General features: G+C 40.3%; 1 protein-coding gene across 1 annotated transcript in view; it reads right to left on the bottom strand.

Moving 5' to 3' along the window:
• col11a2 (collagen, type XI, alpha 2) overlaps positions 1 to 15,179 on the bottom strand; it is a 111,022-nt gene that overhangs the window by 47,173 nt on the left and 48,670 nt on the right. The window contains exons 13-17 of the mRNA XM_062985601.1: positions 13,831 to 13,887; positions 13,568 to 13,621; positions 13,441 to 13,494; positions 12,615 to 12,668; positions 1,531 to 1,584 (exon numbers count right to left, since the gene is read on the bottom strand). Coding sequence (XP_062841671.1) covers positions 1,531 to 1,584; positions 12,615 to 12,668; positions 13,441 to 13,494; positions 13,568 to 13,621; positions 13,831 to 13,887 — 273 coding nt within the window. The remainder of the gene's footprint in view (positions 1 to 1,530; positions 1,585 to 12,614; positions 12,669 to 13,440; positions 13,495 to 13,567; positions 13,622 to 13,830; positions 13,888 to 15,179) is intronic.

The raw sequence follows: 15,179 nt of genomic DNA, 5'->3' as shown, positions 1-15,179 counted from the left end.
TGAGCTGTAATTAGTTGTGGGGTAGTTAAGGCTTGTTTAGTTGTTGGGGTAATTAGGGTTGGGGTAATTGAGACTGAGCGTATTTAATTTTTGGGGTAATTAAAGTTGAGGGGTAGTTGTATAGCCAGATGGTTGCTATGGTAACAGGTTGTTGTAAAGGTGGTGGATGGTTGCTAGAGTGTATGCAAGTATGCATGTGGCAGAGGGGTGTGAATGCTTTTGCTCACATATGTGGTAAGCATATAAGCAAGCATATATTTGATGGGGGATGCAAATACTTTTGCTCAGAGAGATAAGTTTGCAAGCATGTATTTAGTGGTGTCCAAATAATTTTGCTCTGATATTAGGCTATTAGACTACTGAGGTAGTGAGGGGCTGTGGGGTAATTTTGGTTGATGTTTGAGGTAAATGGGGTTGAGGGGTGATTATGTGGGGTAGTTGAGGCTAAGAGGTTATTCAGCTGAAGGGGTAATTAAAGTTGAGGGCATTTGGCTGTGGTTTAGTTGAAGCAGAGGTGTTATTTAGCTTTTGGGGTAATTCAGTTTGAGGGTTAACTGGCTGTGGGATAGTTGTGGCAGAGGGGTTATTTAGCTTTTGGAATAATTAGGGTTGAGGAGTAATTGGCTGTGAGGTATTTGAGGCTAAATAGTTGTTTAGCTGGCTGTGTAGTGTAGAACATGTAGTACTGGTTGAAGAAATGAGGTGAAAGTGACATCAAATAATGTTGCAAGCTAAATTTGGTGGTGGTGCAAATAATTTTGCTCAGTCTGTGATTGTGTGTGTGCGCACAAGCACCTATTTGGTGGGGGTGTTAATAATTTTGCTCAAGCTCATAGGCATGCTCAGCAAATGCTTATGTGTTGCTAGCTGTTTGCCACGATGTACTAGTTGGTTGTTAAGGTTTTCTTAGGTGGTTGCTAAGGTATAGCATAGATTGCTATGGTAACAGGTTGTTTTTAAAAAGTTGGCAGTTATTAAGATGATGCTAAGGTTATAGGTGGATGTTATATTAGGAAGTTAAATGTTATTGTGATAAGTGTTGCTGGGTGGTTGCTAAGGTTTTGCTACACAGTTGCAAAGGTCCAGCTAAGCTTTTCTAGGTGGTTGTTAAGGTGTTGCTAGAAAGTTGCCAAGGCATATCAAATCGTAAACTTTACCCAGTGGTTGCTACGATATTGTTAGGCCATTGCCAAGGTATACTGTGGTGGTTAGGTGTTGCTAGGTGGTTCCCAACATGTTGCTAGGTGGTAGTAGGATATAGCGAGTGGTTGCAAAGGTGTTTCATGGACGGTTTGTGGGTATTTGTTGGGGTTGTTTTCATTGGAGGCTGTTAGACCAGTGTTGGTTTAGGTTGACAGTTTTAGGCTAATGTGGTAGTTGTTGTGGGCAATTTAGCTGATGGGGTAGCTGCTAAAGGACTGTGGGGGTAATTTTGTTTGATGGGTATTTGGCATTACCCATATATCCAATATATTTGCAAAATATTCTTCTGATAAGTTTGTTTGTTGAGACAAAAACTACAGCACTTACTCTATGCCCCTTGTCTCCTGGCAGACCAGGCAATCCATCAAAGCCACGCTGACCCTAAAATATACACACAAGAACATAAAACCAATCATAAGCTTAGCAAAGACATGATCTGGAGCCATTTACCATGCAGCACACATTGCAACTATATAATATATAAGCCCCATTTCCAGAAATGCTTGGACACTTTGTAAAATACAGTATGAAAAGTATTGATTTGTTAATTTGTTAAACATGTCACTATGCCATTTAACTAGCTTATAATACTTTACTGGCTTGTTCTTTTGAAGCACAGCACAGACTACAGAGAGATGATCACGTGTGTAGAGAAGCACACTTTCCATTGACTATGGAATTCCCAAAGGGACAAAATGCACTTAATACGTAAACACATACATCAAACATTGTCAGCACACTACACCACAGAAAAGTCTGTTACACTAACGTAATTGCTGTATGAATGCTAGGACCGCCTCATATTGCACGTCATGTTGCACCTCATATTTCATATGCTACGCAAATGAAATGTGTTAAATCGCTAAACACGAACATTAAACTTTGAAACAGCTTATTTCACGGGAAACGGCTCATTTCATGGCCGTAAATTAGGTAGGACCTTATGTATAAGACTAAAATGATTTAAGGAATCCATGTACAGTCGTGGCCAAAAGTTTTGAAACTGACATAAATTTTGGTTTTCAAAAGTTTGCTGCTTCAGTTTTTATGGTGGCTATTTGCATTAACTGCATATTGTTGTAAAGAGTGATCAGATAAATTGCAATTAGTTGCAAAGGCATTCCTTGCTATGAAAATGAATTAACTCAATAACTAAATAACCCCATTTACACTGCATTTCAGTCCTGCCACAAAATAACCTACTAACATCATTTCAGTGATTTTCTCGATAGCTCAGGAGAAAGTGATAATGAGGACAAGGCAGCTGATACAGTGCATCTGGAAAGTATTCACAGCATTTCACTTTTTCCACATTTTATGTTACAGCCTTATTCCAAAATTGATTAAATTAATTTTTTCCCTCAAAATTCCACACAAAACCCCATGATGACAAAGTGAAAAAAGTTTGTTTGAAATGCTTGCAAATGTATTAAAAACTAAAATATTACATGTACATAAGTATTTACAGTCTTTGTTGAAGCACATTTGGCAGCAATTACAGCCTCACGTCTTTTTGAGTATGATCCTACAAGCTTGGCACACCTATTTATTTTGAGCAGTTTCTCCCATTCTTCTTTGCAGAACCTCTCAAGCTCCATCAGGTTGGATGGGGAGCATCGTGCACAGCCATTTTCAGATCTCTCCAGAGATGTTTAATCAGGTTTAAGTCTGAGCTCTAGCTGGGCCACTCAAGGACATTCACAGACTTTCTCCGAAGCCACTCCTTTGTTCTCCTGGCTGTGTGCTTCGAGTCGTTGTCATGTTGGAAGGTAAACATTCACCCCAGTCTAAGGTCCAGAGCGCTCTGGAGCAGGTTTTCTTCAAGGATCTCGGTGTACTTGGCTGCATTCATCTTTCCCTCTATCAGGACTAGTCGTCCCGGTCCCGCTGCTGAAAAACATCCCCACATCATGATGCTGCCACTGCCATGCTTCACTGCTGGGATGGCATTAGCCAGGTGATGAGCGGTGCCTGGTTTCCTCCAAACGTGACGCTTGGTATTTAGGCAAAAGTTCAATTTTGGTTTCATCAGACCAGAGAATCTTGTTTCTCATGGTTTGAGAGTCCTCTAGGTGCCTGTAGGCAAACTCCAAGCGAGCTGTCATGTGCCTTTTACTAAGGAGTGCTTCCGTCTGGCCACTTTACTATAAAGGTGTGATTTGTGAAATACTGCCTGGATGGTTGATCTTCTGATAAGTTTTCCCATCTCCACAGGGAAATGCTGGAGCTCTGTCAGAGTGACCATCAGGTTCCTGCTCACCTCCCTGGCCAAGGCCCATCTTCCCCGATCGCTCAGATTGGCCAGGCGGCCAGCTCTAGGAACAGTCTTGGTGGTTCCAAACTTCTTCCATTTACGGATGATGGAGGCCACTGTGCTCATTGGGACCTTCAATGCTGCAGAAATTTTTCTGTACCCCTCCCCAGATCTGTGCCTTGATATGATCCTGTCTCGGAGGTCTACAGACAATTCCTTGGACTTCATGGCTTGGTTTGTGCTCTGACATGCATTGCCTACTATATAAATGACCTTATATAAACAGGTGTGTGCCTTTTCAAATCATGTCCAATCAACTGAATTTACCACAGGTGGACTCCAATCAAGTTGTAAAAACATCTGAAGGATGATCAGTAAAAACAGGTGTCACGAGTAATAACTCTCTTCCTGCTTCTAACGATACAGACTCCATTTCCCATAATCCCACAGACTCTCACATGACAGTCACATGTCCCCTGTCAGCCAATCCGGCTAGCTCATCATCACCAGAGTTTTGATTCGCTTCAGCTGTTTCTAATTCCATGAACTTTATATAAACACTCATGTTTGTTTGTCTCGTCGTGAAGTATTGCCGACTTAGTTTTGCATACTGAGCGTTCTTTATTACTGATATTTGCCATTGACCTTTTTGTATGACCTTTTTTGCCTTCGGTATACCGTTTTGCCTTCGTCCTTTGGTTTTGTCTGCTTGTTTGTTGATCTTCCGGTTTTTAACTCTGCCTGACTTTTAACACTGATTTTGGATTACCCTTTGATATTAAACCTTGTTCTACATTCCGTGAGCGTCTGGTCTATTTCTCTCTTGTGACAGAATACTTTGCCACAATGCAGACGGCGGAATGTAAAGACCTGCAAGCGGCCCTTAGCAACCAGGGACAAATGCTGGGTCAACATCATCAGCTCATTGAATCCGTGACTCAGTCTATCATCAACTCACCCTACTGACTGACAGTATAAGAAAGATCGCTAACCAACTTCAGCGACTTTCTTCTCCTTCTCCTCCTGTCCTTTCTCCTTCTCCTCCTCCGGCTGCTGTATATGTGCCAATCGCTAACGAGGAGAACGCTTTTCCAGTTAGCATGCCTGAAATGTTTGATGGTACCCCTAACTTTGCCAAAGGTTTTTACTACAGTGCTCCATTTAATTAGCCAATTCACCACCTAGCACTGATAACCAATGTATTTCCTTTGTGATTTCACGTTTGACTGGCAAAGCGTTAGACTGGGCTACTGCAGTTTGGGACAGAGTTCAGACAGGCTCGTATACATCGTTTATTGAGAAAATCAATAATTCATTAGGATGATTTTTGATCATCCTAATGAAGGTCGCTCAGAAGGAGAACTACTTTCACGTCTCCGTCAGAACAATCGCTCAGTGGCTGAGAATTTCGTACATTAGTGGCTGGAAGTGGCTGAAATGCCATGGCTATCATCGTAGCATATCGGAATGGACTAAATGCCAATGTGTTGTCGGAATTGGCTTGTAAGGATGACGGTCTCTCTCTGGATGCATTAATTAACCTGTCCATTCGTCTGGACCAGTTGAAAATCCACAGAGGCTCACGCAAATCCAACAATCCTTTTGGGTATTCATCTCGGCGTCCTCGTAAACCTGTAATTCCTTCCTGTTCCCGAGCTAATGAGGAGTCAGAACCCACCGAACCCATGCAGTGTGATGTTTTCCGTCTGTCTCGGGAGGAGAGAGGGTTATCTCCACAGAGGGTTGTGCATGTACTGCGGTGTAGCTGGTCATGTTCTGCGTGATTGTCGGGCTCGCCCGTTCAGACCCCAGGCGCCGACCCCAGGAAAGTGAGTGTACCAGCTCTGGGGTTGGTTTCTAAGTCCTTCTTTCTACCTGTGACATTTACCTGCACCAGTTCTATGTCTGTGTTTCCAGCACTTGTAGATTCCGGAGCAGAGGGGAATTTCATTCATGTCAGGCTGTTGGAACAGCTCCAGGTACAAGTGGAACTTTTGAACTCCCCTTTGAGACTTTCAGCACGCCTTACCCAACCAGTACAGATGTCTGCCAGTGCTCTTCACTTTGAGGAGATTAGGTTTTTTGTTCTTGACCTCTCCGATTATGATGTTATTTTAGATTTGCCATGGCTTCGTAAACATGATCCTTTTATTTCATGGTCAGACAAGGAAATAGTTTCTTGGTCCAAATATTGTCATGAGCATTGTCTTCTTCATCCTCAGATGAACATTTCCTCCACCACGATTGAGAGTCCTAATAATAATAATATGCCTGTTGAAGTTCCTCCTGTCTATCATGATTTGTTAGAAGTTTTTAGCAAGAAGAAAGCAACCAAACTTACACTCAACAGAGAAAACGATTGTTCAATCGAATTACAAGAGGGCAATCTTCCACCCAAGTCAGTGTTCCAATCATTCATTAACGATGTGCTGAAAGACATGCTTGGAAGGTTGTAATCGCCTAAATCTATGATATACTTATTTATTCCCCTAAACTTGAATCTCATGTTCAGCAGGTGTGTTCTGTCTTGGTTCGTTTACTTGAAAACAAATTGTATATCAAAGGGAAGAAATGTGAATTTCACCTCTCATCTGTCTCCTTCTTAGGTTATGTCATTGGTCCTGAGGGGGTGGTCATGGACGACCATAAAATTGAGGCTGTCACTACCTGGCCCACTCCATCCTCTGTAAAAGAGCTCCAGCGGTTTCTAGGGTTTGCAAATTTTGATCGCCCGTTCATTCGCAATTATAGCACTATTGCTGCCCCTCTGTCTGGTTTACTAAAAGGCAATGCTAAAAGACTGCTTTGGAATCCTCAAGCACAAAAGTCATTTAAGGCCTTAAAAAATGTGTTTACTACTGCTCCTATTCTAAAGCATCCCGACCCCACACAACCCTTTGTCATAGAAGTTGATGCCTCTGAGGTAGGTGTGGGTGCTGACTTGTCTCAGCATTTGGGAAGAACAAAAAGTTGCACCTGATTGCAATTTATTCCCATAAACTGACCCCAGCGGAGCGAAATTATGGCATTGGGAATAGAGAGCTTCTAGCTATAAAATTAGCCTTTGAGGAATGGCGTCACTGGCTTGAGGGAGCGTTACACCCCTTTCTAGTTTTAAACGACCACAAGAACCTGGAGTATTTATGTTCGGCCAAGAGACTTAACTCCCATCGTTGGTCCCTGTTCTTTTCCCGTTTTAACTTTTCCATCACATATCATCCAGGTACACGTAATACTAAAGCTGACACACTATCCAGAAGGTATCCCGCTACAGAATCTAGCTCAGTAGTTCAGAATATTCTACCATCTTCTGTAGTAATTGCCCCTATTAGATGGGAGATAGATGAGGAGATTAACAGGCTCCTTTCATCTACTAGGGTCCCATATCAGTGTCCTATAGGCAAGATCTTTGTTCCCATAGATTGTAGAGAGAAACTTCTTAAGTGGGCTCATTCCTCTCTGACATCTGGCCACCCGGGTGAAACTCGCATGCATCAGTTACTCATGGGTAAATATTGGTGGGAGAACATGTTGGCTGATATCCACAGTTTTGTTGTCTCTTGTACTACTTGTGCTCAATGCAAGATCCCCAAGACTCTTCCTGCATGCAAATTGTTACCGCTACAAGTACCGTCACATTCCTGGTCCCACTTAGCTGTAGACTTGTCACGGACTTGCCTCCTTCTCAAGATCACACCGTTATTCTAACCATTATTCTAACCACAGGCTCTCATCCTGATCTCTGTGGATTTTAATCATGCTTCTCTGTCCTCCACGCTCCCGAATTTCAAGCAATATGTGAACTGCCATACAAGAGACAATAAAACACTGGACTTGTTTTATGCAAACACCAAGGAGGCATATAACACTTCACCTTTCCCCCCTTGGGCAAGTCGGACCACAACCTGGTTCACCTTGTGCCTGTTTACAAGGTGTTCACAGACAGCCACCCAGTTTACAAGATGTAAGAAGCTGGTCTAACAAGGCTTTGAAAGACTTCTTTGACACAACAGACTGGGATGTTTTTCTTGAACCACACGGCAAGGATGTTGACAACCTCACAACCTGCATAACAGACTATATAAATTTCTGTGTACCAACCAAAACAGTATGGTGTTTTTCTAACAACAAACCCTGGGTTACTCTGGATCTTAAGGCTCTTCTAAATAAGAAAAAGAAGGCGTTTAGATCTGGAAATAAGGAGGAAATGAGAAGTGTACAGAAGGAGCTGAAAAAGAAGATCAGGGAAGGCAAAGACGGCTACAGGAAGAGGATGGAGGACCAGCTGCAGCAGAATAATGTGAATGGAGTCTGGAGGGGCCTAAGAACAATTTCGGGACTTAAGGAATACAACAGACAGTCTGTCGGAGACTTACAGTGGGCAAACGACCTCAACATATTCTTCAACAGATTTGATCAGGCACTTGCTCCCCCCACAAACACCATGGATCAACTTATGCAGCTGCCCCCAACGTCTACTGTTTCTGTAATGCCTACCCCTGGGCTATTAACACCCAACTCATTTGTTCATCTCCACTGCAACCCTCACCCACCACAGTTTGATGCTTCACACCTCCACCTTCAGCACCCAGCACCCAAGCCTGCTCTTCTCTATCGTTCACCAGTGATCAAGTGAGGAGGGAACTGCTGGCCCTGATGGCATCCACCCCGGGCTTCTGAGACACTGTGCAGACCAGCTGTGTGGGATAGTCCAGGTCATCTTTAACCTAAGCCTGAAACAGGAGCGAGTTCCAGTCCTCTGGAAGACATCATGTGTAGTGCCCGTACCCAAGACTGCACATCCCATTGATTTAAATGGATAAAGACCAGTGGCACTGATCTCTCATCTGATGAAGGCCATGGAGCGACTTGTTCTGGACTATCTCCGCCCACTGGTGAAACCAGTGATGGATCCGCTACAGTTTGCCTACCAGCCAGGCATTGGGGTGGATGATGCAATCATCTACCTTCTTCAAAGATCCCTCTCACATCTCGACAGGGCAGGAAGCACTGTGAGGATCATGTTCTTCGATCACGTTCTTAGTGCATTCAATATCATCAGGCCCACTATACTGAGGAATAAGATGGAGATTGCAGGGGTGGATCATCAACTCACCACATGGACAATGGACTATTTAACAAACAGACCACAGTATATGCGGCTTAAGGACTGCGTTTCGGACACAATCCTCTGCAGCACTGGGGCTTCACAAGGGACAGTCCTGGCCCCATTCCTCTTCACCCCCTACACCGCGGACTTCACCTACAACACAGCAACCTGTCACCTCCAGAAGTTCTCCGATGACTCGGCTGTTGTTGGCTACATCATGGATGGAGATGACAGTGAGTATAGTAGGGCTGGGTATCGCCACTAATTTCCTGGATCGATTCGATTCCGATTCACAAGGTCCCGATTCGATTCGATCTTCGATTTTCGATTTTCGATTCGATTTTCGATTCAATTTCGATTCAACACATTTAGGCATATTTGAGTTACATTAACAGGTTTTGTTTAAATATGTATAGATGTTCAGAGAACGAATGTGATAATTGTACAAAGAACACTCATTATTAAAAATATTTGTGTATTTTGTTTACATAAATAATTAATCCAAAACAGAAAACAGTAACATTTATTTTTTATTATTATTTTATATGTCTGACACGCTACAACATTGTAAATGTAATGTAAACATACACATGGCTGTTGAACAGCTTATGCCAAGTTTACACTACACGACACTCTGATTAACACCTGGTCGCTGTAATGTTCACACTACACGACTGATCGGCGATGGGGGGTTTTACACTACACCATCTATCACCAGGGGGAATCACAGGCGAGCTTCTCTGGTCTCCAAAACTACGTTTTGTCACGAAAACACACGTGAGAAGTGATGAAAGGTTTAATGATACCACGTCCAAACATGCACATCCACAAGTAGCGAGAGATGAAAGTTTGTGCGCTGATGAAATAAAGGAATCTGAGTGGATTTGGCAACACGAGCAGCATGGATCGTTCTGTAGTGAGTTGGAGGTTAATAAATATTTTGTTTTGTAGAGAACGATCAGGTCAGAAATACTGTAAAACTCGTGTGCTGATGTATTCTGATAGAAACTATATTGCGCTCCACCATCTGTTTACAACCTCTCCCCTGTGTTTCCCCTCGCTGTTTCTCACATTGATTGAGAGCCGAGTTTTGATCGCAGAGCGAACACCGAGTTCCTCCCGAATCCAGCACCGACCCGTCGCCGAGCGAAAATCAGTGCAAGAAGTTGTGTAGTGGTCATAACTTGAGCTTCTGCCATGCTAAACTGATGTGCAGGTCAGATCTCGTTGCATGAAAAAACACTGGCTGGTCACGCAAAATTAAAGGGGGTAACAGATTTCCGTGTGCACCGTAAAAAGGGGCGTATTTAAAAGATCGATCTCGCGTTTATATGAATCGATATCGGATTGTTCAAATAAAGATCGATTCGAATCGAAAAATCGATTTTATAAACCCACCCCTAGAGTATAGGGAACTCACCAAGAACTTTGTAGACTGGTGTGGACAGAACTACCTCGAGATCAACACCAGCAAAGCAAAAGAGCTGGTGGTGGACTTTCGAAGGTCTAAACCACATCCACTGAAACCGGTGAGCATCCAGGGATGGAATATTGAGATTGTTAACTCCTATAGGTACCTGGGTGTTCACCTTAACAATAAACTGGACTGGTCGAACAATACACAGGCCTTGTACAAGAAGGGCCAAAGCAGACTCTATTTGTTGAGGAGGCTTTTGGAATACAGGGGGCCCTTCTCAGCTCTTTTTATGACTCGGTGGTGGCATCAGCCATTTTCTATGGTGTTATCTGCTGGGGCAGCAGCATGACAGCAGCAGACAGGAAGAAACTGGACAAAGTGATTAGAAAGTAGATAATCACCATCACAATAATTCACTTGCTTTTTAGTACTTCTGTGTGCAATTACTTTTAAAATATGTGCAATACCTGCTGTACCTGCTGTACTTTGTGCAATACTTTTTAATAACTGTGCAATATTTGGTTAACTTCCTTCATAAATACTGTTTATATTTTTGTAACTTTTACATATTTTTACTTTTTAATATATGTGTACATACGTGAAAACACTTTGTAATTTTCTATTTTTTGTATCTTATCTTATCTTATCTTATCTTATCTTATCTTATCTTATCTTATCTTATCTTATCATCTTATCTTATCATCTTATCTTTGATCGGTTTTCACGAGGAGTACTTTTTTTGTACCATTTCAGAGTACTCACTGCTTTCCAAACTGCTAAATGTCTCTTTCATCATGTATTCTGTTTTTTTTGGTATTCCAGAGGATATTGTTTCTGATAGAGGGTCACAATTTACCTCACATTTATGGTCTTTCTTTGGGTTATCACCCACAGTCTAATGGTCAATGTGAACGTATGAATCAGGAACTGGGAAAGATTCTAAGACTTTACTGCCGAGAAAACCCATCAGATTGGTCGCTATTCCTACCATGGGCTGAAATAGCTCAAAATTCATTGGTAAAACTTCCTCAGGCATCCCACACTCCTTGGGGGAGGGTATTGTCACGAGTACTAACTCTCTTTCTGCTTTTAAGACTACGGACTCCATTTCCCATAATCCCACAGACTCTCACATGACAGTCTTATTCCATGAACTTTATATAAACACTCCCGTTTGTTTGTCTTGTTGTGAAGTATTGCCGTCTTAGTTTTGCATACCGAGCGTTCTTTATTACCGATATTTGCCACCTGAGCTCAATGTTGAGTGTCATGGCAAAGGCTATGAATACTTATGAATTTGTTATATTTTTGTCTTTTATTTTTAATAAATTAGCAAAAATTTCAAACTAAGTTTTTTCACTTTGTCATCATGGGGTATTGTGTGTAGAATGTTGAGGAAAAAATTAATTTAATCCATTTTGGAATAAGGCTGTAACATAACAAAATGTGGAAAAAGTGAAGTGCTGTGAATACTATCTGGATGCACTGTATCATTCGTGCTGTCATGCTATTTGAATTAGAAGAGCAGACTGGTTGCATAAAAATGGGGTGGTGTTTGAAATCATTGTCTTTTTCAGTTAACCAAGCAAACACATGCAGTCATCATTGCTTTGCATCAAAAATTGCTGCTTGTAAGATTGCACTTAAATCAACCATTTATTGGATCATTAAGAACTTCAAGGTGAAGGATTCAAACATTGAAATTATGGGTCCATGGCCAGAAAATCCCCCAGATCGCAATCCTATTGAGAACCAGTGGTCAGTCTTCAAAAAGCGGGTGGACAAACAAAAATACAGATATTATGATAAACTGCAAGCACTGATTAGGCAAGAATGGGTTGCCATCAGTCAGAATTTGGCCCAGAAGCTGATTTCCAGCATGCCAGGGCAAATGCAGAAGTCGTGAAAAAGAAGGGTCAACACTGTAAATACTTTGCAATAAATGCTTATAGCTATACTTCAGTATACCATAAAACATCTTACAAAAAGATCTAAAAACACTGAAGCAGCAAACTTTAGTGACAAACAAAAATTTGTATAGTCTCAAAACTTTTGGCGACAAGTGTAGGGCAAGGCTGGAAACACCTGCTTAATGTTTTCAACTCAAAGTAGTTGCCGCATCAAGAAGCCTTAAACCTTAAACTCTTATGCAAAGCGAATGCATATACATTAATTCTATGAAGAAACACAACCAAGTTCTCTAAGATGGACCAGAAAACTGTGGAAATATGTACTAAAGTTTAGGAGAATTAACATAACAGATTATTGATTATTGACTATTTATGTTTAACTGTGATGTAGACTTTCACCACACTGATCAAGCTCACAAAGACATTATAGGCTTTTGATAATAGTTAAGTAGAAACATCTGATCCAAAAGTTTTTGCAGAGATGTTGACTATCTACAAATTCATTAAGTTGGGAAGAAAATGTGTTGCATTTTTCTGCCAAATACTACTAATAGTTTGCTCTGGCCTTTTGTTTGGACATAATGTCATTTTATAGATCATCTAAAAAGAAAATATACTTTTAAATGTGCATAATAAATAATTACATTAGATAAAATAGTTTGGGTTGTAATACATTTTAAGGCACTTTGATTTTGAGCACATTATGGGGAAATGTCTGACCTTAATTCCAGTTTCTCCTGGTATTCCACGAGCACCATCGGCACCAGATCGGCCCTGTGAGAACATCAAAAACATTAACAAAAAAGCCCCTTTGTAAGCAGGATTAAGAGACAACACAAAACAAATCATTCAGAACTAGTTTCTATTATTCTGCTTGTGTTAACTGGCCTTAGTATAAAAAATACAAATGAAAAAAAGTATTTATTACATTTACTTTGACTTTTATTTCATTGCAGACAACATGAGCTGAATTAAGGTCAAAAATTATTCCTGCTTCATCTGAAAAATTATTCCTGCATTCCACTGTGTGATGGTCCATGGACCAAAGAACTAAGTGTTGTTTCTGGACATTGTTAACAAAAGGCTTCTTTTTAGGACAAAATTTGTTTAAGTGGCATTCGTGAATGTAACTCTCAGTTGTAGTGCTTGACAAAGGTTTGCCAATGTGGTTATAAAAGCTATTAGTGGTTCTTGAGGAAGTGCCATCTGAAGGATTGGAGATTGTGGGTATTTAGCTTACACTTGCACCATTGCCCATTAATCACTGCAATTCCTCTAGATCCTTTGAATCGTTTCATGAGATTATGTACTGTAGTGAGAAAAATATGCAAATCACTTCCAATCTTTCTTTGAGGAACAGAGATCCCTTTTTTCATACTGTCCCAACTTTTTCTGATTTGGTGTTAGAAGTCGTTTTTGATTGATAATCCATGTCTAACAGTGTAATTAAAAAGAACAGAAAACAGTAAATTGCCAGTTTTATGCCAGTGCACCAATAACATAGACATAAAAAGTCTGATACATAAGCCCAACGTTTGTCACTCACCCTTTTACCAGGCTTGCCAGGAGGACCTGCTAACCCTTGAGGACCTCTGGGACCCTGCAGAATTAGATAAATGTGTAAAACAAAAATTTGAACAAACAAAAAAATTTAAACCAACAAATTTACTGACCTGGAAACCAGGATCTCCACTGTCTCCCTTTAAACCAGAACTGCCAGGTGCACCCTGGTAGACACCCACACGAGAGAGAGAGAGAGAGAAAGCAAACAAGATGACAAGAAACAAGTTTCTACGTTTTTTGTTCCTATTTGTACACTGTGTGTGTGTGTGTGTGTTGTTGTTGTTGTGTGTGAGGGGTTGTGGATGGGTGTTTGGTAAAACACAGTGAGGTGTTTTTTGTACACATACAATAAAATATTTATATGGTTTCATACCAGGGATCCAGGTCGTCCAGTAAAGCCCATTGGTCCAGGAGGGCCCTTTAAAGCCAACTTAAAACAGGAAGAAAAAAAACAAATAGTAAATAATATGCATGCACATTAATGTACAAATTACTTAATTATGATCCTCATAACTGTTACAGGTAAAATCCTGTACCCTGTAATCATAGCCAAGGTATATTCATTCAGATGCACAACCCCCATTTCCAAAGGAAGAAAAAGATAAGTAAAATGCAACAAAACATGTGACTTGTTCATTCTTGTCAATTTTTTTGTGACAAAAGTATTAACAAATTTAAGATTAGATGCCTGCAACCCTCTCAAGAAAGGTTGGAACAGAGGTATGTTTACAATTAAAACCTTTTCTATTAATTAAACATTTAATGGGTTAGGAACTGAGAATACTAATTGTTGTAGCTAAAATTTGATACAAAACCTCAGCCACTTAACAGTCTGTGGTCATGATGTGCCATAAATTTTTAATAGAAGACATTTTTAATATTTATTTTTGTCAGTTACATAAAGGTTCAAGACAATTAGAGATTCTTGTTTTGGTGTGCTTCATAAAATGTTACAACTTTCTAGGAAATGAAGTATAATAATTTTGAAGAGGTTATCATTTATAAAATATTTCCCAAATTTTAATATTTTTTCTCATAGGGCTGTTGGTAGCAAACTTTATCGGAAAATATAATCTGCTACTTAACTAAAAATATTTTGTAACAAAGTTTGCTTTTTTGTTATATTTTTGTTTATTATTCCATTGCCACACTTGAAACAATTTTCAATTAATTCACAATCACTGACTATAGTATATAGTAATAAGCAAATGAATAATAATATAGTAATAGTAAAATATAATAATAAAAAAAAACACTAGCTGCACAGATACAATTGTGGTCAACATTACTGGCACAATTGAATATTAAATACACTGTGTAAAATATCTTCTGCAATAAAGTGTTTGGTGAAACTGCTTGGATACATTTCTGTTTGACACAGAAAGGACAAGACAAAAATAACAAAACAAAAACTGTATCCAAGAAAAAAGGGATACAAAATTGTAAACAATGCAAGGATATGATAAATGCCCCTCCCCCCGTTCAGATTTAGAAAAAGGACAAAATTAGACTGACCTGTGTTTATATAGAAATTAGACTTACCTGTCCCCACCTTGTTAGTTCTCACATGACTTTAATTTACCTATGAATGGTGACTGTTGAAGCCAGTTTTATTCATGGTTCCTTGTTCACAATGGCAAAGACAAAAGAGCTGAAATATTATTATCTCCAAGCTCAAGTGGTCTAAATGGTAAAACACCTTGGCATCCAACACCTTGGCAT

Source organism: Trichomycterus rosablanca, chromosome 2 (assembly GCF_030014385.1).
Source record: "Trichomycterus rosablanca isolate fTriRos1 chromosome 2, fTriRos1.hap1, whole genome shotgun sequence".
NCBI classification, from domain to species: domain Eukaryota; kingdom Metazoa; phylum Chordata; class Actinopteri; order Siluriformes; family Trichomycteridae; genus Trichomycterus; species Trichomycterus rosablanca.
Note: the sequence above shows the minus strand (reverse complement) of the source record. Positions and strands in the feature narration are given on the sequence as shown.